This window comes from Amblyomma americanum, chromosome 4, assembly GCF_052857255.1.
Source record: "Amblyomma americanum isolate KBUSLIRL-KWMA chromosome 4, ASM5285725v1, whole genome shotgun sequence".
NCBI classification, from domain to species: Eukaryota; Metazoa; Arthropoda; class Arachnida; order Ixodida; family Ixodidae; genus Amblyomma; species Amblyomma americanum.
This window is the reverse complement of record NC_135500.1, coordinates 118,643,160-118,668,089: the sequence shown is the minus strand read 5'-3', so window position 1 is coordinate 118,668,089 and position 24,930 is coordinate 118,643,160. Positions and strand designations below refer to the sequence as shown.

At 48.1% G+C, this 24,930-nt stretch overlaps 1 protein-coding gene across 2 annotated transcripts in view; it reads right to left on the bottom strand.

Moving 5' to 3' along the window:
- The window catches only part of cu (NADP/NADPH phosphatase nocturnin), a 73,846-nt gene extending 49,215 nt beyond the window's left edge, over window positions 1–24,631 (bottom strand). Inside the window, exons 1-2 of one of the 2 annotated variants that reach the window (XM_077661555.1) lie at window positions 24,582–24,631; window positions 11,818–12,159 (exon numbers count right to left, since the gene is read on the bottom strand). In XM_077661555.1, the coding sequence (XP_077517681.1) occupies window positions 11,818–12,159; window positions 24,582–24,616 (377 nt within the window). In that variant the 5' untranslated portion in view covers window positions 24,617–24,631. Of the gene's footprint in view, window positions 1–11,817; window positions 12,160–12,785; window positions 12,920–24,581 lie in introns of those variants that run through there. The other variant, XM_077661554.1, reaches the window with a different exon arrangement.
- Window positions 24,632–24,930: the final 299 nt, after the last annotated feature.

Below are 24,930 nucleotides of genomic sequence, written 5' to 3'. Positions count from 1 at the left end.
CGGCACCTTACTCTACAGCCAGCTTGCGTAGCAGGAGACGCAACGCTGTCTAATGGACGAGCTTTGTATAGTTCAGGGTCGCGACCTCGGCCTCCATGCTGTCGGGCCTGCATACTCTTTCCGAGCGCCGTTAATGCGTGTTTATAGTGTTGATGTTAAGGCCGCTGTATGATCGTTTTAGAGCCGCATGCGGACGTGTACTTGCGACCGTATGTACGGGCGCATGAGGCCTCGTGGCGGATGAGGTGCTGTACGACCAAATTTGCTGCATGCGACCGAGCGGACGACTCCGGCGTTCTGATTGGCCGCTCGTCAGTGCCCCTCGAGCGGCAGCGCAGGCACGTGCCGCAGCAAAACAGGAAGATATTGTCGCTGCATAGCGAGCTTCGCCGGTTTCGTGCGCCAGTTTTTCCAACAAGCTGAATGTGTTCTTCTCCCCGCGGTGCGACTGTTGCTGTCTCCGCGGGGAGCCATTAGAGGGGCTCACACCCCGACATTTGGCAGAACCGTTTTCTCTCTTGCTCTTTGTAAGCAGGCGTTGTGCGGCCTCCTCCCCGGCTTTGTTCGAATGCCTAGTTAGAGTAAAACGCACGGAGACGCACGGTTAGCTGCCTGCAGGGGGACAATGTCGTCCAAGGCCGTGTCCGAGACACCAGAGCGGGCGCGCGGACCCTCCGTGGCTTCCAGGAGAGTCGCGCGAAGTGATTGCTGCTTCGGGCAGCACACTGCCCGGCCGACCAGATGCGCCGGAGACGAGCCGCGAGGGCTGAGAGCGCGGACGGCGGGTCGCGTGCTGCACCGACTGGGAGGTTTGCGTTCCCTGTGTTTATTAATAATAATAATTGGTTTTTGGGGGAAAGGAAATGGCGCAGTATCTGTCTCATATATCGTTGGACACCTGAACCGCGCCGTAAGGGAAGGGATAAAGGAGGGAGTGAAAGCAGAAAGGAAGAAAGAGGTGCCGTAGTGCAGGGCTCCGGAATAATTTCGACCACGTGGGGATCTTTAACGTGCACTGACATCGCACAGCACACGGGCGCCTTAGCGTTTTTCCTCCATAAAAACGCAGCCGCCGCGGTCGGGTTCGAACCCGGGAACTCCGGATCAGTAGTCGACCGCCCTAACCACTGAGCCACCGCGGCGGGGATTCCCTGTGTTTCGGATGTCGTTTTGTGTGTTTGTATCTGTGTGCCAAGCGGAAATGCGCGCGTCTCCCTGGAATTTACGCGGTGCTCTCGAGTAAACAACCTCGTGGGCACCGGCGTGCTGTTGGCTGCTTCCGTTTTAAAGAAATCGTTCTCATTGCCTTCGACAACAGCATTTCCGATTGGCTACTAAAAGTGTCCCCAGGATCGTGGGCAAACGTATTTAAGAGGGGGTTTTGGCGCGAAGAAGGGAGAGGAACGGCTGCGGTCCTGCTGCTCGGGACCTCTGCTCGGAAGATGTTGCGCGCCCCTTGGTACGACTGACTGCGTTATTACGTACTCTTAGACCTTTTGTATCAGTTTGTTCAGTTTAAATGATGTTTTGCACCCGTTTTAAATAAACCAAGTTAATTCATGCTGCCCATCGACACCTGCTGGTCAACTTCTTCGAGGCGGCGGAGCCGCCGTTCCGTCCCGACGTACGCTTCGTTACAATAGCTTGCGGTAAGGATACCCACATTGATTGTGGCTCACTGTAGACATGTTTAGCTGAGAGATTTTTCGCACAAGGTAAAACTGTGATGGGCGTTGATAGCCATGAATCTCGGCGCGGCAGACCCTGGCGTCCGGGAAGTCACAACAAACTTTTCAACACCGCAGGCAAGTTTTCGAGCCGACAACTCGACTCAACCCGGACCTGTCGGGCTCATGTAAACGACGCCCATCTGGCGACGTCCAGCTCCAGCTATAATATAGTCTTAGCAAAAAAAAAAAATTCGCCGCGAAAACCTTTGCTGCTACCATTCTCGGCTTTGATCGCCATTATTTCTTTGCGCATTTTGTTACTATCTTCCTTTCTTTCACGTTATTTCTGTCTTACTTTTAACCTTTTTCTATGTATGTATGTATGTATGTATGCATGTATGTATGTATGTATGTATGTATGTATGTATGTATGTATGTATGTATGTATGTATGTATGTATGTATGTATGTATGTATGTATGTATGTATGTATGTATGTATGTATGTATGTATGTATGTATGTATGTATGTATGTATGTATGTATGTATGTATGTATGTATGTATGCATGTATGTATGTATGCATGTATGTATGTATGTATGTATGTATGTATGTATGTATGTATGTATGTATGTATGTATGTATGTATGTATGTATGTATGTATGTATGTATGTATGTATGTATGTATGTATGTATGTATGTGCGAACGCCATGCTTATTTCCATTCATACTTCGTCTACCTCTTCTACTGTTCGTGCGTCACACACTCGCACGCATATACACCTGGCAGGTAGTGTTCACGTCACAAGGTCAGGTGAGCCAGGTTGCAGGTGAGCAGGTGTCTCACCTTTTACAAAGACAACACGCCAGGACAAATACCTTAGCGTAGCAATGTCTCATGATGCAAAAATTGCAAAACACTCTCTGCTAGCGCACACATCCGCATTCCGCCTATAAGTACGCAAATCGGCTGTTTTTTTTTTTTGCTCTTGTCTCCTTTGCGCAGGTACGCATATTTTCAAGAATGAACCGAACGACCTAGAGCAAAGCATTGACTGAACCTAAAACACATAAAACACATAAATAGTGACTAGCGGCTACACCTCCGTGCATTCGTGGCGATGGTCGACTGGCTGAGCGCGCAATGTGCACGTACTACAGACTTCACATTACTAGGAAGTTTTAACGTTTTTACCCGTTCACATAAACTGCAGGTCCTGTTAATGAACTCCTAAAAGACGAATACTAGTCCTCATGTCGAAATGATGGCTAAGCATTCTCCTTTCCTCAATGTGTGTTCTAAAACAGGGAAAGCAAGCGTTGTCTAGCAATCTGTTCAAAAAACGCGTTCTTTTGTAATGTATTTGCTTGAGTCTGGCATACGCAATAAAAGGTGCCGCAGAACGGTTTTTCTACCATAAATCACAGGTGGACTAAATAGGTAACTTCGGCAAGGACGAGAAGATAAAAAAAGCAAGTAGGTTGTCTATATAGCTCCCGTTGCATAAACCTCTATGTAAATACCTATGTACGCTGTCTCCGTTCGCCGAGCACGGTTCATAAACAACCTGCTTTCGCTGTAATGAAAGTTTCCATCCCTGGGGGGGCGGGGGGGGGGGGGGGGGGGCTCAGAAGCGCACTCGCCTCACCTAAGCTTTCAGTAACACCGCCGTTCTCACAACACAGAAGCGGCGGATATCTGCAGGTCAAGGCACAACAACGCGCTCGAAGGACATCAGTGAGAGTTTGCGTGACTAATTCGCTCACACGTTCCAACGGGCGGATATAAGCTATCGAAGAACAGTATATAGCCTCAAGGACGCAGCAGTCGTGAGTGACTACTCTTTGATCGGACCCCTAAAGCTGAGATATTTACTAAGCGTAAAGGGAACACGATGTTATCGCTGCCTTGGATAACACACCGACTCCATTGCTTCTTCAAGCAGGCCTTGGCCTGAAAATTACGAGACACTGGCCAAAACCTAAGGACATAGGGCTTTTTGGTATCCTGTTCTTAATGCCGTTCTGATTATCTGGCGAAAGGACGGAAAATTTTGATTCACGTTAAAGAATACAGCGCATTTGCGGACACTCATATACGTATAGCGGGTTTTAAATTTCTTGTTGGCAGACTTCTTTTCAGTTGCTGTTATAACCATATTTCTCAAACGTGATGCTTTTCTTGGGTTCTCAGTACAAAGTATTTATCGCTGCCGTAGCAGTATTTTGTGTGGATTAGACACATATCGGAAAAGCCAGAGTAGATTTTGCACCTGAAGCTATACCCTCCAAACAGAAAGGAGTAATATACACTCCCGTTTATAAAAAGGAAGCGCGCTAGAGGACAGCTTACTCTCTTTTTTTTACTCCCATATAAGGCGTATTCTTATTTAGAGTGTATATAGGCCTTATGGTCCCAGCTTCATATATACTGGGTGTTTCACCTGAGATGATTTGCAATTTTAAAAATAGGTTTCTTGAGTTAGAAGAACGCTTTTTTTCCGCATAACATTGTCAGCGGTGTAACGAATCAGAATACAGCTAAGATGTTCGAACTAGTCGGCTGGTTACCTAATACTGAATAGTTAACTTTTTAACCATTACTCTTAGCCTCTCTATTTAATGAGAGGCGTGTAGACCACCGTAAGTAAAATCCGTACTAGTTTTTCGAATTTCAAAACGCCGTTATCCTCGGTGCTGTGGCCCAACCAATTCTGCTTGCATCGCACCAAAATGCATGCACTTTCGGGTAGCTTGCAGGCCAAGCAAACCCTCCAGTACACGTGACTCGCCGAAATAACCAAAATTTCTTGGACCACAGCGCCAAGGGTAACCGCGTTTTCGAAATCGTAAAATCCGATATCAATATTACTTACATTGGGCTATACGGTTCTCAGTGACTAAAAAGGCTAACAGCATCAGTTAAAAAGCAAATTATTGACGACAAAAACGCTCTTCTAACTCAAAACACAATTTTTTTTTTTAAATTGGAGAACATCATAGGTGGAATACCCGGTATATGACGTCGTTGCGAGGACACCGCTTTATTTCCCGAGTCAGTGCTACAAATTATATACAGTATGCTGAAAAAGTGTACTTTGTCGCCTCCATATGCTATTGGTCGTTACTTAGAACGACGCTTGCCATGCGGCCTATCATGCTGCGATGGAACTCTGTCGCGCTGTCTGTGGCTGGGGGTCCATCCCCGAGCGGCTTTTCGAGTTTTACTGCAATGGGAGACAGACAACCTGTCATTAGGCGCTAACGGATGCGAGGAAGCCACCTAGGACATTCTCTCCCTCTATTCTCATTTCGAAATCACGCCTCTGGACCTGCGGAGGACAGCCTCAAGCCTTCTGAGCAATAGCCCTTTTCCAAGGGGGTGGGCATACTTGAACTCTAACGAAAAACTTTTCAATGGCGCTTGAACCCGTTCAACTGCTGTGGCAGTACCTAAATTCAACAGGCCTCAGGGATAGTTTGAGATTTCATGTATACATCGACGTGCATACGCTCTGTGTTTGGTTTCTTCTTTCTATCTTGTCATCCTTCTATCTCTATTAATTCCTCCATAGCAGGGTAGCCAACCGAACGTTGGCGTGTTGAACCTGCTTGCTTTCTTCGAGATGAGCAAGGCTACTTACACCACCGCCACGTGCACTGACACTGAAAGCTGCTGTGGACTTAAAAGCAGTGGGGATTACAGCATTTTTCTTTCGTATATAAAGAAGTGCGGGCGGAACCGTTCAGTTCAAAGCTGAATGCTGAGCGAATGCGATTCAAGATTTTCGCGCCTGTAATTTGTGCGTCTGTAGCTTCACAGCTTCTTTTTTGGAATGAAACAGCATAGGTTTTCACTTTAGTTCTGCTTTAATCCGACAGTAGTTCAACCTGTCGGTAGATGTTTTTGTTTTTTTTGCGACGAATGATGCATTTCAGATACATCTAGCACTTTGGTACGGTAGGCTCCTTGCTATGAGATAACGAAGAACGAGTCAGGCGGAGTGATACGGCAGGGAATAAATTACATCAGACCTATTACCAGTCTGTCAACTCCACATTTAGTTTGTGGCTAATGGCTGAAACATTTTCTGCCCCTGTGTCACATTTTTAGCTACGAGGCATGCGACAGCACAGGACGCATTGGTTTTAACATCTAAGCATACATCCGTGTTCAAATTTTATCTGCATCGAAATGTCACCACCGAAAAGCCCAAGCCAAACCAGCTTACGCGCAATGAGCAGTCTATACCTTAGATACTGAAAAACCATCCCGGTGGGTTCGACGCTTTTCCAACCCTGCGCACGTGTAGTCCGGGACGTATAGTTTCGAGTTTAAGTCCTCTTTGAAACTATTTTAATCACCGAGCGACTGTTTTCAGCGAAATCTTTGTTTGAGAGATGACACCATACTGTGTCCGACTCGTCCATCTCCGTCCATCGTATCATTTGAAGATTTTCAATCCGAGATGGTACACAAGCGCACAGTGACTACGGAGAACCGCGTATTGTCTGACGCTCAATAAATTTTGTCGTGCGCCGCTTGTAAATTGCGCGATCTGGCATGCGCCATAAAAAAAGTTGCGCAAGCGAAGCGTCGGCGGCCCCGTAGGCTCTCGCTCCAAGACACGCCTGACCGTTACACATGTACAGCTACCTGCCGCGGACCCTCTCGCAGGCCCTCTCGTGCGGATCGTTTCACGCTGAAGAGCACCTATCGAACGGGATAAATTACGCAATGTGGGCCAAGAACAAAAGCTACCGGGCGAGATAGCCGGAAATGATTTCCCATCCGCCTCCTTTCTTTTGTGTATTTATTTTTTTTGTAACTCTCCGCCTGGCCTTCCGGCGCACCCACTGAACTAGAAACGGAGCGGTGGCCGCTCGAGAAGAGTGTATGCACGGCTCCCTGCTCCTGCCTGCCTCGCCAGCAGCGGCGAGCGCCGTAGGCGAGGAAGTGGCTGTGAAGCGCTAAGTACTTAAATGCCCAGTAGTAGTTGATGAACTCGCGCTCTGGAGAGACGCGCCTGACCGGAACTGTGATTATCCGGAACGGGATCATTATGTAGGCTATTCACGTGTTTACAAACATGACCCATCTTTTTTTTTTGCTACACATTATGCCCGCACCTCCTCTCTTGGTTCCTTCTTCAGGAACGGACACGCGCAGGGCTCCTTGCGTTTGGCTGCTGTGGTGCGCGCTGTGAACTCAGTTGAGTTTCCCCCTTCAGGTGGCGATGAGAGGAAACTCTTTGTTGATGAAGAAATCGGGGTTTCTTGATGACCCGGTGGTTCTAACTCGCAAACATTCACGTTACTCGAGGAAAGGAGAATGTTAACTATTTATTTACTACATAAATAAAACAAGAAGAAACAAAGCAAAAGGAAAACTATTTACATGACTAAACCGTTGATCAGACGAATTCAGCCCTCGTTCAACCCAGCGCGCTTGTTTTTAAACGCTCTGTCTCCGCCTTTAGCGGGTACAGCCACCAATAAGATTACAAGCGACACACCTCAACAATCAGTGGTCAGGGAAAGGAAAATAAAGTTTCCGCCAAGTAATCACAGATTGGGGAAAGAGTGCTGATTAAACATTCGGGAAAGGAGAGGTTGCAATCAAATACACAAACAGCACAAACGCGACCACCCTCTCCCCCGGCACCCACGGCCCAGCCGTTACCCCTTTCCTCTCTCTGTCGCACATGCGACAAACATATGCCGACGAAACGATCCCTAAAGTGTTCACAGACCACACCGCAAGAGACGAACACAGTCGTTACGGGAATAGTGGGTTTCCGGTCACTCGGCCAATACTCAGCCGTATCTCGTGCGAACCCGAAACCTCGTCAACCCCTTAACAACGAACACACGTCGACAGCTGTACATGGTTAGGTTTCTTAAGACGAGCTATGCCCGTTACGGCGCGAAGTAAACAAGGACGTCCGCCGCAAGCAGAGGAGGCCGGGACTGGACGGGTCCCTTTGTTGGCGACTTCCGACCCCACTAGAGCGGCCTTCCTTGCGAACACAAGACCAACGAGTTTGCGGAAAGGTCAGCGAACTCCACAAACTCCATATGCGTGCAGCCCTGTGTTTGCTGGCCTATGTTATTCAAGATACGAAAAATCAGAAAGAAAAAGGTTATGAACAGAATGCGCCGGCCAATAAAATTTTGGCTGACAACGGCCCACTGCGACTGTTCGCCAAGCCCGAATCAGCATGAGACTGAGATTTCGCAAGGCATCGATTGGGCTACTGCTTGGGCTATACGGCGTTAATACTGAAACTATATCATGCCAGTCTCAACGCGTTGATTCCTGTTTCGCATAGTAGCGCGAGATTACCTAATTTATTTTCCGTGGCGTGTGACAATAGCGTTCGCCACAGGCATGTGTGACCAACGCTGTTGTTGGTCATCGATACTTCAAGATTTCGGTGTACTGCTGCCGAAGTGGATTATTTATTCGTCGCGATTGATTGTATCAGAAACACTAAAGTTATTGCAGCTTCCAAAAGAGGATAGGTGCTTGCGGATCTCGCTATTATGGGAAGAGGAAAGGAAGAGGAGGGGGGGGGGGGGGTGAGCAGGCTTTTGTCATTACCCTGGTCAAGATAATTTGCATGAAAAGCTCTTCCAGAGCTCAGACGCCAGCACATAGATTCATGGACTCTTATATCGACGGAAGGGCAGTATCACTCAGGGAGCAATAATGAGAAGTCGTACAAAACAATGCACGAAATAGGAACACTGAGTATTTGTACAACAAAATATCGGCAAGGAAAGAATTGTAAAGAACATGTAAACAAGGCGTTGGAATCCACGACTTCGTAGAAAGATTAGTAAGAGTAGATTAGCATAAAACGTTTGGCGTTTTGAATGAGCAGCGAGTGAAAAATCGCGGGTTTCATCGCCGGCGTTCGAGAATGGCCCCCAGTGTTCTTTACTCGAGTGCAATGACCACCGCGCAGCATTTCCCGCAAAATGAAACGCGCATTGCTCGGCCTCTTTGTATTCGACTTGGCACGCGCACAAAAGCGCGGCTTCTTTCGCAAGACGTCGCTTTCACAATGCGAAAAATCGGCACGACGACCCACTTGGCAGTGTTCTTCCAGCGTGCTGTGCGTCTACCCCGTAGTTTCGTCATTGGCTCCACCTTTGCGAGCTGGGTGCACAAGGCAGATAATCGGAAGTGAATCCTTTTATGAATGCGAGGCAAGTGAAAATGCATCGTGTGTGTTCGCACGGATCAAGTATACAGTCAGATGGTCAAGTAGCCGATTCAGCAATGTTGCGAGGTGAGCGGTCGATGCGCACATGCACGCGTTGTACTCATTTGTTGTAACAGCCACACTTGTTCCTGTTGCCTAGTAAACTACTGTGAAATCAAAATTACCATGTCCAACATTCTCGGACAAAAATTTTGAATATTGAAAAATCGTAACACACTGTTATATAAACACTGAAGATAATGGTCCATTCTTCTGATGCCTAACCAAATCTTTCTTTTAACGTGTTTCTATCGATCGCATCGAACAGTTAAGACTGCCATAGAAAGATAAATGGGGAACGCTTTTGACGAGAGAAAAAACGCTAATAGCAAAAAAAAAAATTTATGCCGTCTTGTGGTCGGCGGCTATATTGATTGCTATACTAAAATCCTGCATTATATGAAAAAATTGCGCTCATAAGCTGCTTCCCGCTCAAAAATGCTTTAGTCCAGAACTGTTCGGTATTTGCAGTCCCTGCAAAATTTTTTTGTTGCGTCATTATAATGTTCTTAAATAACACGGTCCTGGTGTCATGTCATTATTAGGCAGCTGTAACCCGAACATTCAGTGGGAGCAAGTGCTACCAACCCAGATCACCCGACAATTTTTTAGTCTCACGCATAGCGTAGATCAACAGAGCAGACGTGTGTGGGAAATGACGCCACTAATTCCAGGAGAGAGTAGCCTTGAAATCTCGCTTGCTTCCCTTACTAGCCTGTGTTATGAGCAGCGCAGGCCGCGAGCAGATATGAAACGCCGCGTTGATGATTCACCGCGACGGCGAGGCCACTGACGAGGCCTTGGCTGTCGGGGTCTTTCGCCCGCCTTATGTAGGCGACAAAAGAGCTCAGTACAACTCAATTTGTTGGTTGCAGGCACACGATGTAGGTACGGACCACAGCTCTGACGGCGTGCAGTCGAAAAAACCTAAGAGATTGTGCCAAGCATGAGCCAGCACAATTTTTCAGCAAGTCGTCTTTCGACAGTTAGCCAACTACACGCTCAGACAACTGAAACCGCAACTGCAGATCAACGGAGCAAGTATCCAAATTAAGCGATATTTGATGCGCTCATTACAGAACGTGACCCTGATCACCTTCGTTCCGAATGATTAGTAATTAAACCATGCGGCCAGATAACTAAGAGAAACAGCGCAGATAAACCGGCTGAAAAAATAAACAGATCAACGCCGATAAAGGTACAGAGCGTGCTTATTCCTGCAAAGTGGGCCAAAATCGTATCGGGAGCTTCGAAAACTAGCAATAACACGCAAGAGGAATTTTATCAAGACTACAGGCGACGCACGTGTATAGTGCATTCATCAAAGCGGACTGCTGACTTGCTTTTTGAAAGAATGCATGTTTCGGCGGACCCCCCCCCCCCCCCCCCCCCTCCCCTCCTTTTCTGTTCTTTTTTTAGCGCTCGCAAGATTTTTTTCTGTTTGTTTCATATCACTATAACTACTCAGAGCTATAAAGTATTGAGCTGCAGACGCTTCTATTTTTAACGCTGTTTGTCTTGTTTTCGAGACTTGAGACTGCAACGCCAAAGCCTTGTGCAACAACCCCTCGTCGTAGAAACAGATATCTGTGGAGCTGGAACAAGCACAGGGACGGTGCACGTCATCGAACAGAATAGCGCATTTTATCCCTTCCCTTCCGGCGCGGTTCAGGTGTCCGCCGAGATGTGAGACAGATACTGCGCCATTTCCTTCCCTCAACAACCAATTTTCTATTTTACAGTTTTACACAGAAGGAAGAGAACAGACGTCTACGCTCGTCTGACCACCTGTTTAGGCACACGTCATGCCAATTCCCTTCGGCGACAATAAGACCCCCCCCCCCTCTCTCTCTCTCTCCTGGACCAGATAGAGTATCTGTTACGGGTCCAATTGGACTTATTTTTGGAAATGTGGTGGAGAGTTTGAAGGATGCTTCACTCCCGTCACCGGTTGGCCCGGTATTGCACTGCCTCCGGGATCGGCCTTGTCTTTAGCGCGTCTTTACTATCCTGTCTTTCTATCCCATCTTTCAACTTTCCTACTATCTGCACGTGGTAGCGATTGTGGCTCGTCTTGAGCCAGTGAGCAGGCCTGTGCACTTTCCTTTTCTTTCTACCTCGCAACAACAGACAGACAGACCCCCTCACTCCCACTGATTGACGCTTCGGTGCGGTTACTAAGCTGAACGCGAAACCGCACCTTATGCGTTCATTCACCTTTTATCCATTGCCAGAGTTGCAGTGAAACGTGTTGTCTATGTTTGACCTTTAAGTCTACGCGGACTATCCAAAGTTTGTCTTTGTCGTAAGACAAAGGGTCACACGCTGTCCGTCTGGAAGGCATTCGGCGCATGTTTCCTTTTGTCCATGTTGCAATGCGCTGGAGACAAATGACGTACACACGTGTCAGCTCGGCCTTTTTATAGCCCAGACTTCCTTTGGTAACATTTAGCTCGGTGCCGGCGCCCAAGCAAAAGCGACGCGACACTTCTCTTATCCTTCAAGTCACGTCAATAAAGAAATGAAATGTCACCAAAACCGCATATGCAAATGTAGAACTGCGAGTACATTTGCTTCTTTCCTCATGGCTGAAACAGAAAAAAAGGGGTAAAAAATTTATCCACTACAAAGGGTTGCGTCGGTAAGTTGTTTTCTTGCATCTGTTTGTGGCTTCAAGGATCAGCTCGATGCACACAGGGTCACACTCTTAATTAAAGCCGAGCATCAGTGTCGCTGCCAGCGAGCCGACGCTCGCGCCGGGCGGAAGCGATCACTCGGTCGCTCGCTCGGCGTCTCGCGGAAGTGCTATCACAAGGGGCTAGCTACAACGCGCCTCTTGCCAACACGCTTCCGTCACGTTAAGGCGGTGCGCTCACCTGACGAGGTAGAGCAGCAGAGACTTGGACGGCGGCAGGGAGCCCGCAGCCGAGTCGATGCGTCCGGCGCTCTCGCAGCGAGGCATGGTCGACCAGCAGCTGCCGTCACCGGCGGGATCGATGGCTTCAGTGGCGGCGGCCGGAACTGTTTCTTCCGCGCCGGCTCCCGAGGCGGCGGTGGTTGTGCTGCAGAGCGTCGGCCGTGCGCCGCCGCCCGCAGAGCAGCCTCCTTTCCCGGCCGCCAAACCCGCCGGCGGCGCCGTCAGCAGGCCGGTCCCGCCACCACCCGCCATCCTGCCGCTGCAGCAACCCAGGCTGAGGCCAAGCATCCTCGCACCAACACTGTGTGTACGCACGGCGGAGACTAGTTCAGAAGCGGTGCGGAGATTACTGCCCGAGGCGCTTTGGCGCGCTCATTCAACACTACACTCGTACACGCCCAGGGTGTTGGGAAACTCTGCAGCGCCTGGCGCTGCTCCTATATGTACACGAGGGGCCTTCGGAAGGGCACGTGTGGACGTAGCGTACGTTAAGGACGTGAACAGACTTCGATTCGGTCCGAACAGTTGACCGCGCCCAGCGGGATAAACCTGCCTGTGACCGATGATCGATTTAATGCCGGATCATCCTCGCAGCTGTCTTATTGTACCTTGAAAGGGTCGCCGTTTAATTTATACCGGTTATTCCTGAATTAAAAAAAACCGCGCTCCGTTACCCAGTCGCATTTTGCGGGGATTAAGAGGTTACCGCGGTAGATTATTCGCGCCATAGAGCAGTAATACTCCTTTGAGACGAAGTGACCTTCACTTGTCCGACACGACGGGTATTTAACGACCATTGAGAGTGTCCTAGCTGCAACGCAAGTACAAAGAGAAATCCCATAAACGTGCAATAGGGGCAGAATCGAATTACGAACGGGGCTGGGGCTGCACGTCAAACCACAATGTTTCACCGGCCACGGTGCTCACCGTTCACTTGAGTCGAAGTGCGCAGTGCTGTTGTAAATGAGATTCTTCTGCCGACCGCTGCGGCTAGCGCATGCTGGTGAACTATTCGCATGGTCACTGACTATCGTAGCGACCCGCATTCGGCGTGATTTAGCGGCAATTCCTGGGTTATTGCCTTTCCCTCTGCTGCATTTAGTCATGCTAGTACTATGAGAGAATGGGGCACGTCTGACCTTCCGGACGCCAGAATCCAGACGTTCAGAGCGGTAACGGTTAAATATTGTGGACCCCGAGGAGCGTCGATTTGGGTGAGGAGTGTTGAGAGAAGTGGGGCGAGGGTGCCGGGAGGCCAACATTGCTAACTGACATTGGCCGAGCTAGAAAATCTTTAAGCTAAGGAGTGAGTAGGGAGCAAGTGAAGGGGGCATGTTAAGCTCGTGGAGGCAGATAGAAGTGATGCTTTCATATCAGGACCTCTGTATTTTTGAGAGAACGAACGAAGGGTTGTGAAGCGGAATATCTTTATATCCGCAAGCCGCCCAGTTGATTCCCCCTTGCATCAGGCATATCGGTTTCCGGCTGGAGCTACTGTAAGGGAGGAACCATGCAGGGGAACACTGACTGGGTATTCCCACTCCCAGTACCGCCCATATCTGTGCCACCGCGCATGTTTTACACCTGCAGCAGGATGTGAAATGCGCAGATAGAAATCTCTCTCACGGAACACTACACTGCACAAAAACGCAGCCCGCATGAGAATGACGGGGAAAACCCGTTTGTCTGTGGTTGGTGCGAACCGTGCGCAGGCGAGCGAGCAGGTTTCCCGAAATCTCTGCTCCTGGCGCTCTTTGCCTCGCTATGGAGCGCCTTTGCGCTGTGCGGGTAACCCCTGAAATTAGAGAATCCGCGCGTAGCTTTTTTCATCTAATTTCATTAATCAAATGTTCGTTCTTTCTGTTCTAATCAATGCAGCCGAGGGAAGGGCCAGGTCCTGTATCGAACGTCAACAAACGGAGAGGAGAATGTGGTTTAAACGTTTCAGCTTTTGTAAAATCCAGCGGGATGTGCCACACGTGACGTCTACGCTCACCTGTTCCTTACCTCTGCGATGCTAAAGGTTTTTCTCTGGAGCACCGACTTTCAGTGTACGGTTAACGCCCTTATCTCAGAGGAGTTAGGGCTAAACGCGTCAAGACCAAGAGAAAAGTAAGGCACACTTGTGGTGAAAATAAAAAAATAAGCGTAGCGCGCACCACTGTAAGATCGTAGGAGAAAAGCGGATGACAAGATATGAATCGACTGCCCAGTTAAGCTGAATAAAAAAAAAACACAGATACATGCAGTAAATGATGAACGAGGCGTCTAGTACGCCGCAGCGAGCACAAAAAGAAAGGCAAAGCATTCAGGCATCGATCTCATTTATCAGTTTTCTCACGCACAGAAACGGGATCTTCTAGCCGCGCCTACGCAGTGTATTGCGGTATAGGGTACAAGTGCTTAGCCTGTTCGATATATGCTCTTAGGCAAGAAAGATAGATATTGGTTTCGAATGCAACGCGCGCTCACACAGACTTGCAAAAAGCATTCCGATACCTCCGAGCTTACAGAATTTGCGAGTGACACTATTCATTCATAAAGAGATGACGGTCCGTTTATCATCATTGCATCATTTCATGCGAAGCTGAAAGTGATGCCCAATAACTATCAGGTCGCGGGTTATCGAGTACGCAGATATTGCTTCGGGCTGATGAAACAGTAGCGCCGCTGTCCCCGATGTATGGAATGTAGGCTCCGGGTATTATTCACGTTTCTCTACTTACTCTCCACAAACGTCGCCAGAACATTGCACTGATTTCCGCCGCACGCCTTCCTGCAATCTTTTTGTATTTCAACGCGATACACCGATATCGTATCAGCTGGTCCCAAGACTGAACTGTAGAAATGATACCGCAACTTTTATTTTTAATGCAAAAGCACTGGTATATTACCGCTTGGGCAACGAAACCCGGCATCCGATGTTGTCTAACAGCAGTGGTCCTGAAAACCTCAGGTGATTTGACCGTGGTTTCACATGACGTCAGCAGTAGACCATAAGATAAAATGGCTTCCAGAAACCCGGTGACGTCATCATCAAAGAAAAATAAAATTTGCTAAGAAGGTGCGGGGAAATTTAACCAAGGACCTTCAGATCGCGAGGAGAGCACGAAACCCATAGGGCACAAAATCGCGCTGGTTATTGGTGAATAAAGGATAACCTAGTGTACGCGTTTCCTTAAGGCTGCATGCTAATGAGTAAGTGTGCCATTAAAATGGAAGGAATCGTTAATTACCCTCGACACAGAACTTACAATGAGACAGTGCATTCGCATTTAAAGCACGTAAGCCGTCCTAAGCGTCCACCGTAATCTTCCTAACGCCGGGTAGTTATAAACATTTCAGCTGCACATGACCTACAGAAGCTAGTAGTCATAGCAACTGCAACAACATAATGTACAATTGCAGGAAGAGCAGTCTATAGTATGCCGGAGCTGCAGTACATAACCATCTATACGTACGTTCTCAATTAAACTTATAACGCGCGCTCACTTCAGAGCCCTCAGTATTTCTTAAAATGTGCCCTCACAATATCATAGCTAAAGCGAGTGTTCATAAAAGGAACCTAATGTAAGCATGCTTGTATACGTTGCTGAAGCTGTATGTAACCGCGCAATAATGAAACCATTGCTTTTATCACGCGCCAAAATACGCAAATCAGATAAGGTTTCTATGTTGCCGCCTATCGGCAGGCCCATATTAACCCTGTACAGAAGTGATAATGGACGCCCGGAACATGGCACCTGACCTCAAGCTTCCGTGAACCAGAATATCAATGCAAGACACACTTAATACCCACGACGTGTCTCAAAACCGCCTTAGTATCCCTTCTCCTCGCTGGTGTACACCCCCTACAAGCTGCTATCAGAGATAGCGATAGCGAAAGCGTTGCACAATGAAAGGCGATCGTCCACAAGCATCTCCCCCATTCCGTACTCTTCCTACGTCTCCACAACTTTGTTCTTCAAATCAAATAAATCAAACCAAATGAAATTTTATTTATCTTAAAAATTAAGAAATCATAACATATAACATCTTATATGTCCATGCCCTCTTGTTTTTTTTTTTTCGAATCAACTCGATATTATTTCGATTTTTGCCTCCGGAACAATTTTCGCAAAAAATCAGAGAAGACACTTAAGCTCCGTCTTAAACTTAAGCTCCGTCTTAAAGGTATGACGCGATAGTTTAATGGGTTAATGCCCTTATGTGCGGAATTGGTCATTCTCTACATTCAATTCATAGGCTCCCAGCATACCACTCCTGGCTCAGGGGTGCAGCGGTTAAGAGATGTGCCACTGCCCTGTGATGGCAGGGGCTGTCACCGGTATGGCTTGTGCAACTCGCAGGCTGTTTTTCCCTATAGCAATCTCTCGCGAACAATCATTAATTTACATGTTATCTGCCACGATGGATACTTTTATTCTAATCAGGAGGGCAGGTTGTAACGACGCCACACTGTCACGTGACCTACGTGGCCCACCTGCCACCTAGGTTGCTTTATGGGGATTTTTTGTGGATTTATAGCTCGCGGCGAATACTACAGACGCCCACGCCGTCTTATCTGCGGCACGGGATGCTTAACACTATAGTGTTAAAATCGGGTTAAACTCGAAAGTTGGCTCGTCGAGATGTATTTTTTTTATTTCAAACAGGTGAAGTGCGTCGCCGTGTAGAAACTAACCACCATAAACAATCTGACCCTTTATCAGGTGTTCTAAATCACGGCAAGGCTTCGAACTCGAACACTGACAGTCAGAACAGAGTCCTTAGTAGACTTGTTAGTGTCATTGCAGTAAGCGCTACCCATCGTGATCGCTGTCCCCAAGATACAGGCATTCGAAATTACAGCTGTGACACCGAAAAAAAAAAACAGGTTTGACGCAAATGACCGGCACAAACAACATATACCACAGGACTGGCGCCAACTATCCACTGACGTATGAAAGCGCCAGTCTTACGCTATGCGCACTTTGTCCCAGTCATTTGCTTCAGACTTGCAGTTTTGAAAATATATCCACTAGCCCGAATCAAAGTATTTTATTAAAATAAAAATACATAAAATTATAGTACTACAGAAAAATAATGCTTTCGGCCTATGAGTACATTTGTGTTTCAGGAACATAGACAATACTATGCGAACGTAAATTATAATGGAAGCTCGTCAAGATTGATTGAAACAGGAGGGAGAGCGGGAATGTACCCATAGACTGAGACCATTTTAGTGATATAACTTAGCACCTTGGGCTTGTTTGTACAAATAGAGCAATGCATATCGCACAAAGCTATTACCCATGAGTAATTCTTTTACTCTTAAAGTGCCACCGAAAAAAATAAAAATAAATTTCGGAACGTTGTAAACAATTCAATTTCTATCCCCCACAAGTTCAGCAAACATAAAACCCCAAAACTAAGCGCCCGATAGGAAGAGGGCGTCACTGCTAGTACAAGTCATTCATCCGGATCTCTTTCAAGCTCATCTTGGTGGAACTACCCTCAAATGACTTTTTTTTAAAGAAAAATAAATAGAAAGAAATTAAACAAAGGCTCCAAAACATTCCGCCCTTCCTCGGGCGAAGAACTGCATGAGCCACACCCACACTGACCCGTGACACAAACAACGCTTATTGTCAAAGATGCCTACTTTCTGAAAAACCCGACTAACACTCATTAGCCATAGGGCAAAGACGGGAGTTTTCAGTCACGGCATACGACGCCAACAGCAACGCCGTTTATCGCAGAGTAGGCACCGCATGTCATCGTGTTTTCTACAAATTACCAAACGATTCCGCATATATGTTTACAGGCCCGCTGAAGTCAAGAAACCTTTTGCAATCAACACTCGCTCAACCTATCCGACTAGACTAGAGAGAGAGAGGAAAGTGGATAGTTTAAACTCACACAGCTTAACTCGTCCAAGAGACCCCTTGGCGGATAACGCAGACAGAGCTCGTTGCTTGCACCTCACTGCTCATGACACCGCTTTACGCACTTACGCGGGTCCTTCGGGGCTTTATATATGACCGCCTGTCCGTCCTCTACTCGTCGCGAAGGCGGAAAAAATAAATGAGCCGACGCGCTATACTGCGGCTCGTAAGCCGCGGTGCCCTATACCGCACCGAGCCGGCGGCGACCATGCAAATAGACGCGAGATTAAAGGAGTGTTCTCGAAGCCCGGCCTAGCTAGAGGCCCCTGAGGTCCGTCCGTGTTTCATTAGCGTAGCCACGGTGATGGCGTCTGTGCTGAAGAGAGGAGCCGCACCTAGGCAGCAAGGCTCCAGGTGCACCTTTTGGCGACGGTTCCGCGTGCGCTGACGCCATGCGGTGATGAGAAAAAAACAAGCAGCGAACGGGTGAGCGGGTGAGAGTCAGCCGACGACAGGCGTGATGAGTGCCCTTGGGCGAAAGCGTCTAGCTTCTCGGCAAGGTTCCCCGGCAAGGTCAGAGTCGAGTGCGCGCGGGCCGTGTCTCCTGGAAGACATTGAACCAGGGCGCCTCACTCGCTCAAAACAAGCGACGCTGAGTGAAGGTGAACGCGCTCCTGTATCGAGGCCGGAAGTTTACGTTTGAAGCCCACCGTCGTAAAGGCACGAAATGAATAACTTGCGCTTCCTTGTCCGTTCATTTGGCCGAGGAGTATACGCGTTAAGTGCTTTGCATTTTCTATATGCGTGTTATGAGGACGTAGAAGAATGACGGCTCCAGCCTTGAGGGTACATACATTCGCTGACGGGGGAAAGATTGAGAGTTAATTCGTAACTGTTATGAATGTGGAGTCTGTGTGAGCAGAGCGACAAGCAATGACTGGGGGACGCGTGTGAGAGCTTCGTAGTGAAATGCTTGTGTAATGAAATTGTTGAAATCTCTGACTCAAGGCTCAGCAAGAGAGAGAAAGCCTGGGCCCTTGCAGGACTTTAAGGCAAGTGCAGTGGTCAGCAGTGTGACCACTCCTAATATTCGCGTCCCAATGATTGGCGTACGTGTGGCAGATGATGGCGGGGCTGCAGCGAGTTGTACTTGCTAGATTAGACGCCGGGAGTAGACGGAAGGACGCGAAATCACTTGCGTTGGCATGACAGATGTTTGCAACGGTCCCTAGCGGATAGCCAAGGCCCGAAAGCACTCACTTCCCGGGGATGCCCCGGTAGACTTGGCGTGACGTCAGTGAGAGCGTTGTATAGACACGCATGCGAGCGAAAAGCGGACAGATGCCATCACGGCACAGAGCTTTCTTGAAGGCAGCGTAGAGACTGGTAGAGATCTGAAGGTGGTCGCTTTATACTTGAAAAAGCTGGACTAGATTTCTCTCAAAGAGCGGGCTGCAGGGAAAAGGTGAAAAATTAGCACGTCACTTACGTATCGCGCGGGGTATATTACAGCGTGTGCTGCATGTTTCCCGGTGAGCAATCGTCGCTAAATAATGGTGAAGTTAATGATCGCGGAGCAAGACGCTACTTCATCGCCCTGAGGTGGCGACTGTTGCCATTGCATGGGGCTCAGAACTGAAGGCTGCTTGCACGTTTCGGTTGATTGAATGGTGTAACGAAAAAGCTGTGCACCAAGAAGTGCGTGAAACGAAAGGCCCGTGCACCGGAAAGCCCATACCCTGAAATGCCCGCGCACCGAGAAGTCAGTGTAGCGATAGATCGATCGATGTACCTGGCATTTCGTGCACACGAAAGTACGAGCACCATAAGGCCCTTCTACCGTAAGGTACTAACGGAAAAGACCGTACCGAAATGCTATGTTGCAAAATGCACTGCAGAAGTGTTGCTTGTTGTGCGAGTTTGTGACACATAATATTAGAGAAGCGCCTAACAAGACAAATACAAAAGGTGGAGGAGGTGTCGTTCTGTGTTCCTCCTTTTGACCTGTCTTGTTGCGCGCTGCGCTATTATTATAAAATGTACTGCACCAGAACGAACTGACCATACGTAATGTAATGTTGTAACGTAATGATGCAAGTATTCTTGCATCCTCACCAATTTTCTGCTTGCTGAGATGAATTCGGAGCGCGCCACAGCTCTTGCGATCAGTTCTGCGGCCAGGTGAGGAGGTCAAGAGGTATAGAAAAGGTCTAAGTGTCTTTTTTTTTTCTTTCAGTGTCCCAAAGAAAGAACACCTCGCGACCTTCGCGTGCACTGTACGAATGTGTACTAACTACAAATGCTTACACGTAGGCCATGAAAAAAAATTTTTCCACAAAAACTTAGGCATTTCCGTGGATATCCGAATCATATTTCTATCTTCCAACTCAGTTAACACCGCCGTGTCCCTGCGCATACTTTAACGACAAGTTGGTTTTGTTTAGTGTCTGGAATCAGTACCTGATCCATCCTTGATAGCTGAAATCCGCTTCTGCGAGCAGTTACAGTTAATTCTTGCTGCTAGGTTTTTGCAGTGTTTACTAGCGTGCTTTGCGTGCCTGGCCAGTTCTTGCTCAGTTGGTAACATTTTAAGGCATTTGGCTCCTAAATGGTGTTTTCAAAATTGGCCTTTCGGGATTTTTTGAAAGAGCAGACGATGATGAGTGCATTAAAGTTATTTTTAAGACTTTTTGTACGTAAATTTGGTTACCAGGCAGACATAAACTGTTATGGTAATCATCGCCGTCAATCTCCTAATTAACTAAAACAAATTATTAAACTTTTCAATCACTGAAGTTGGCATGTATGTTTTCATTCGAAGATTATAGGGATTGCATATTCACTCGACTTCATTTAACAGAATTTTCCTAGCACGCGCGTGTTCCGGAATATTCGCCTCTAAATATTCAATTCGGTCAGTGCAGTTACGTATGCAAGATGATGACGACAGGCGCAAAACTTCACCCGTCATGGTGTGATTCGGTTGTAGCGCATGCGATTTTTCTTCTACGAAAAATCTGTCAAATAATGAAGTAGTCCAGGAACACGACCTCCTCTGAGTTGTCTATTAAACATGCACGCTAACTGCAATGACTACGCCGCTACAGTGGTTTAGTGGTTATAGCGCTCGGCTGCTCACCCGAAGTACGCGGGATCGATCCCGGCCGCGGCGGTCATATTTCGATAAAGGCGTAATTCTAGACGCCTGTGTGTGTATTGTGCGATGTCAGTGCATGTTAAAGAACCCCAGGTGGTCGAAATTTCCGAAGCACTACGGCGTCTCTCATAGCCAAAGTCACTTTGGGACGTTAAACCCCGATTAATTATTAACAATTAACTGCGGTGACAACAGTTTACGTGACTTAAGCTAATTAGAAGTTTCATCATGACAGTTAACCTCAAATTTTCTGTCGACATGGTCGCATAGCTTAATTGCGAAAACGTCTATCGACTAGTACTCATTGTTAGCGCTTCAAATACCCAAGATTATCGCTCTGTCGCATCATTTAAATTCAGTTATAGTCTTCATCACGACAGTAATTATTACCATCATGATAGTCACTAACCGAAGTTACTAGGAAGAGAATCAGTCCTGTGATGAGCAGCTTTCATTTTATACATATTGTGTCTTTTTTTTTACAGTATCCCGCAAAAGTGGGGCACGAACAGTTAACGAACACTGAATGTCCACGGTAGGTTGAGTAAGGGATATATCGGCTCACGCATCCACAGGCCGCAAATGCTGCCGAACTTTCCATATACACCTCTGCGGTAAGTGCCCGCTAGAAGTGTTAATAGTGTTAATATTTGTCAGCTCCATTTGGAGAGCTAATGAGATCTGTCCTTCCCGTTTGCTCTGCCTGCTAGGTCATGGAGGCGATAACGCTTTGAAATTTCGCACGTACTGTAGTTTTTACGGGCTTTCGAAGAGTTATCGCCACCAGCGACACAATGCTCGAGCAACATAAAATGGGACGACTTGCTATCTATTGGTTCACAGAGACAAATTGCGCGTGCCATGAAACACGACAGCCTCTGTTATCAGCCATTGCCTGCTTCAGGGATATTCCCTTACATTTATCATTTTATACCTGAGCACGTAGGCGCACAGGTGTGGTCAGTCATTGGTGTTTGTTTTTTTTAATCAAGATTAGCCTCCAGAGGGGACGCATGGGCTATAAGCGACGCTGTAGTACATGTAGGGCTCCGGATTAATTTGTGCCACCTGGGGTTCTAAAACTTGACCTGTGTTTCACTGTACACGGACGTTTCTGAATTTCGCCTCCATTGAATTGTGGCCGCCGCGGCAGGGTTCGATTCCGCGCATGCCACCTTGAGATCAGCAGCCGAAAGCCAATGCCGCTGAGCCACCATGGCGGGTCCATCGGTGTTGTTTGTGCGCCAGATGAAAGAGGAGGTACTACTTGTTGAAAAGCTGAGATTTGGGCGAGTTGGTAAGCATTCATGCTGGGTGAACAGCACAACAAAGGCGGGACAAAGACAAGACCAGCGCTTGTCTTGTCCTTGTCCCGCCTTTGTTGCGCTGTTCGTCCGCCATGACTGATAGTTGCAGCTTGGCTAATTAGTCTTGCATGATCTTTGGTGAACCAGCGCAAAAGGACCACGGACAAGTAGTAGAAGGACAACGTGGACGGAAGCGCTTGCGTTCCACGTCGACCTTCTTCGTGTCTGCTGTGTCCTTTTGCGCCGGTTCATCGAAGAGAAGGTGGAGTACAGAGAATCCACGAAATTGCCTTGGAACTGGCAAAAGCACCGTGTTATCGGTGCCAAAAGTTTGTGGGGTGACAGATACGCGAAATAGCCAGAAGTTTGAGCACTCTGAACAAAACAGCTTTGGAATTAATCGTCCGGTCTGTAATAGCATGTGCGCCACACGCATTGCCCCCGTCCCTTTCAGGAGGACATTCCAGGATGCAGGAAAAATCGCCCTGATAACGGATTCATCATTTTTCGCGCTTTTATTCGTTGATAGTTAATCGCTAAATTGCGCCTTTCGTTTATGCCTTATGTCATCAAACTCGGTCAGTATACAACCCCAAGGATCGGTTGAAACCGTAGAGAAAGGCGAGAATGGGTAGTAAGCGGAGCAAGAAAAACGCCGCCTGTAGCACACAAACACTTCATCTCATCGCAAGGCGGTTGAAGTTTAATTTCAGATGGACAAGAACAAAATTGAAGGAGACGCTATAAACTCCGCAGGCCACAGCGTCTATAGGTTAATGTCCATATATTCGGAAATGGCCATTCTCTACTTGACATTCATAGATCCCTGGGAGTCCTCACACGCTGCTGGCGCAGTGGTGCAGCGGTTAAGCGATGCGCCACTGCCCTGCGATGGCAGGTGCTGTCATCGGTGGACCTTGTGAGTCTCAGGTTTACTTCCCAATCAACCTCGCGACCAATCATTTAAGTGCCACCTAGCATGTTGGGCAGCTTGCTCACAATCTGGTGAGCAGCTTGTGATGACACCGCAAGGTCCCCCTCGGTGGATAGGGTGGCCACCTGAGCCGCCCTAGCCCGGCCGATTTTTCACTTACAACGCCGACGGCGATGACGCCGGATTTTCTGTGGGCCTGAAGCCTTAACGTTATCGCGTTAAAATTTAGTCGATGAACGCAAGTGCTAACCGCTAACTGCCCAGAACCGCCCGCCCACTGTGCGCCGTAAATTACACCGACAGGAGAAACCTTCGATTGCGTGCCGCAAAGTGTCTAGATTGAGTCCTTGCCCATAGGTCGCCTGAAGATTCGGAGCGCGCGCGTTGGTCATACCAGTGCGCGTCGATTGCGTGAGGCCCGGGCAACGACGGTTGCGCCACGGACTTTCGCTCAGCGACGCGTGCAGTGATTACGGTGAAGTAGAGACAATGGAGCACCTGCCGCGTCGCTGGGTGCTCGTGCACTCTAAACAAAAGGAGTAAAAAGGGAGTAAAACTGCCCTTTTTACTCCCATATCGGTGTATTTGTGTTCAGAGTGTGGCTAACAGGGCGCAGGGAATCACCCGGGACAATCTGGCGACCCTGCTGTGGCCACGCGGCTGTACGCGCACCTGTGGCAGATCACTGGTGACCCACTGTGCACACATCGATCAGGCGGGCTTGGCGCCGTGCCTCCTCATCGCCAGGTTGTGCGTACAGGAACGCGAATGCTCCGCGTGATGATTGGTTATCAGGGACTAGTCGCGGTGGCTTATTGGTTAGGGCACTCGGCTACTGAGCCGGACTACCAGCCTTCAAACCCGACCGCGGCGGCCACGTTTCGATGGAGGCGAAACGCAAAAGGCGCCTGTGCACGTGCGGTGCGATGTCAGTGCACGTTAAGGATCCTCAGGTGGTGGAAATTATCCGGAGACCTCCACTACGGCACCTCTTTCTTTCTTTCCTTCTTTATTTCTTTCTTCCTTCTTTCCTTCTTTCTTCACTCCCTCCTTTATACCTTCCCTTATGGCGCGGTTCGGGTGTCTGCCGCGATGTGAAACAGATACTGCCTCAAAAATCAATTATAATTAAATTTGATGCCTACACGCTGTGATGTTGACATTTCTTTTCATTACGCTTTTACCTTGGAAGCAAGGAAAAGACGCTAGAGTTGTCTAGCGTCTTTTTGTTACCACTCGGGTACAAGCACGATGAACATAATCGCGAAAAGCGGAGCGGGGAGGTACCATGTTGTTCACATTTTTTTTTCGCGGCAGTATATATGAAAAGCCCATTATGACGCGCCTAAATATACCAGGCAGGTAGAGACGTCTATAAAAGGCCCGCAAGGCGTGTTTGTCACACGCAGCACCTATACCTGCTCTTAAGGTTTGCGAAATAAAAATGCAGATACTCACACGAACAGATGTGTGCAACTCCTGCAGAAGTTCATCACTACCCCATTGCTCACGGAAGCCCGTTCATTCTTCTTCTTCTTCTTCACCCCAGGTATATGGTACATACCCACGCGGGGGGATTGGCCAAGGTGTAGTTGAATAAGCAAAGGAAGGAAGGAAGGCCTCAGACGTTGCTGGCACATACCCACTACGGGGGAGTGGCCAATTTCTTCGCCAACAACTTCTGCCTCTTCTTCGTCTTCCTACACTGTCAACCTCAACTGAAGGTCTTGGATGAAATCTGGCACGCATGACATTCGCGGCCATGTGTGTAGTGCATGCCTTACACGTGGTCATGTGTGCATCGTAC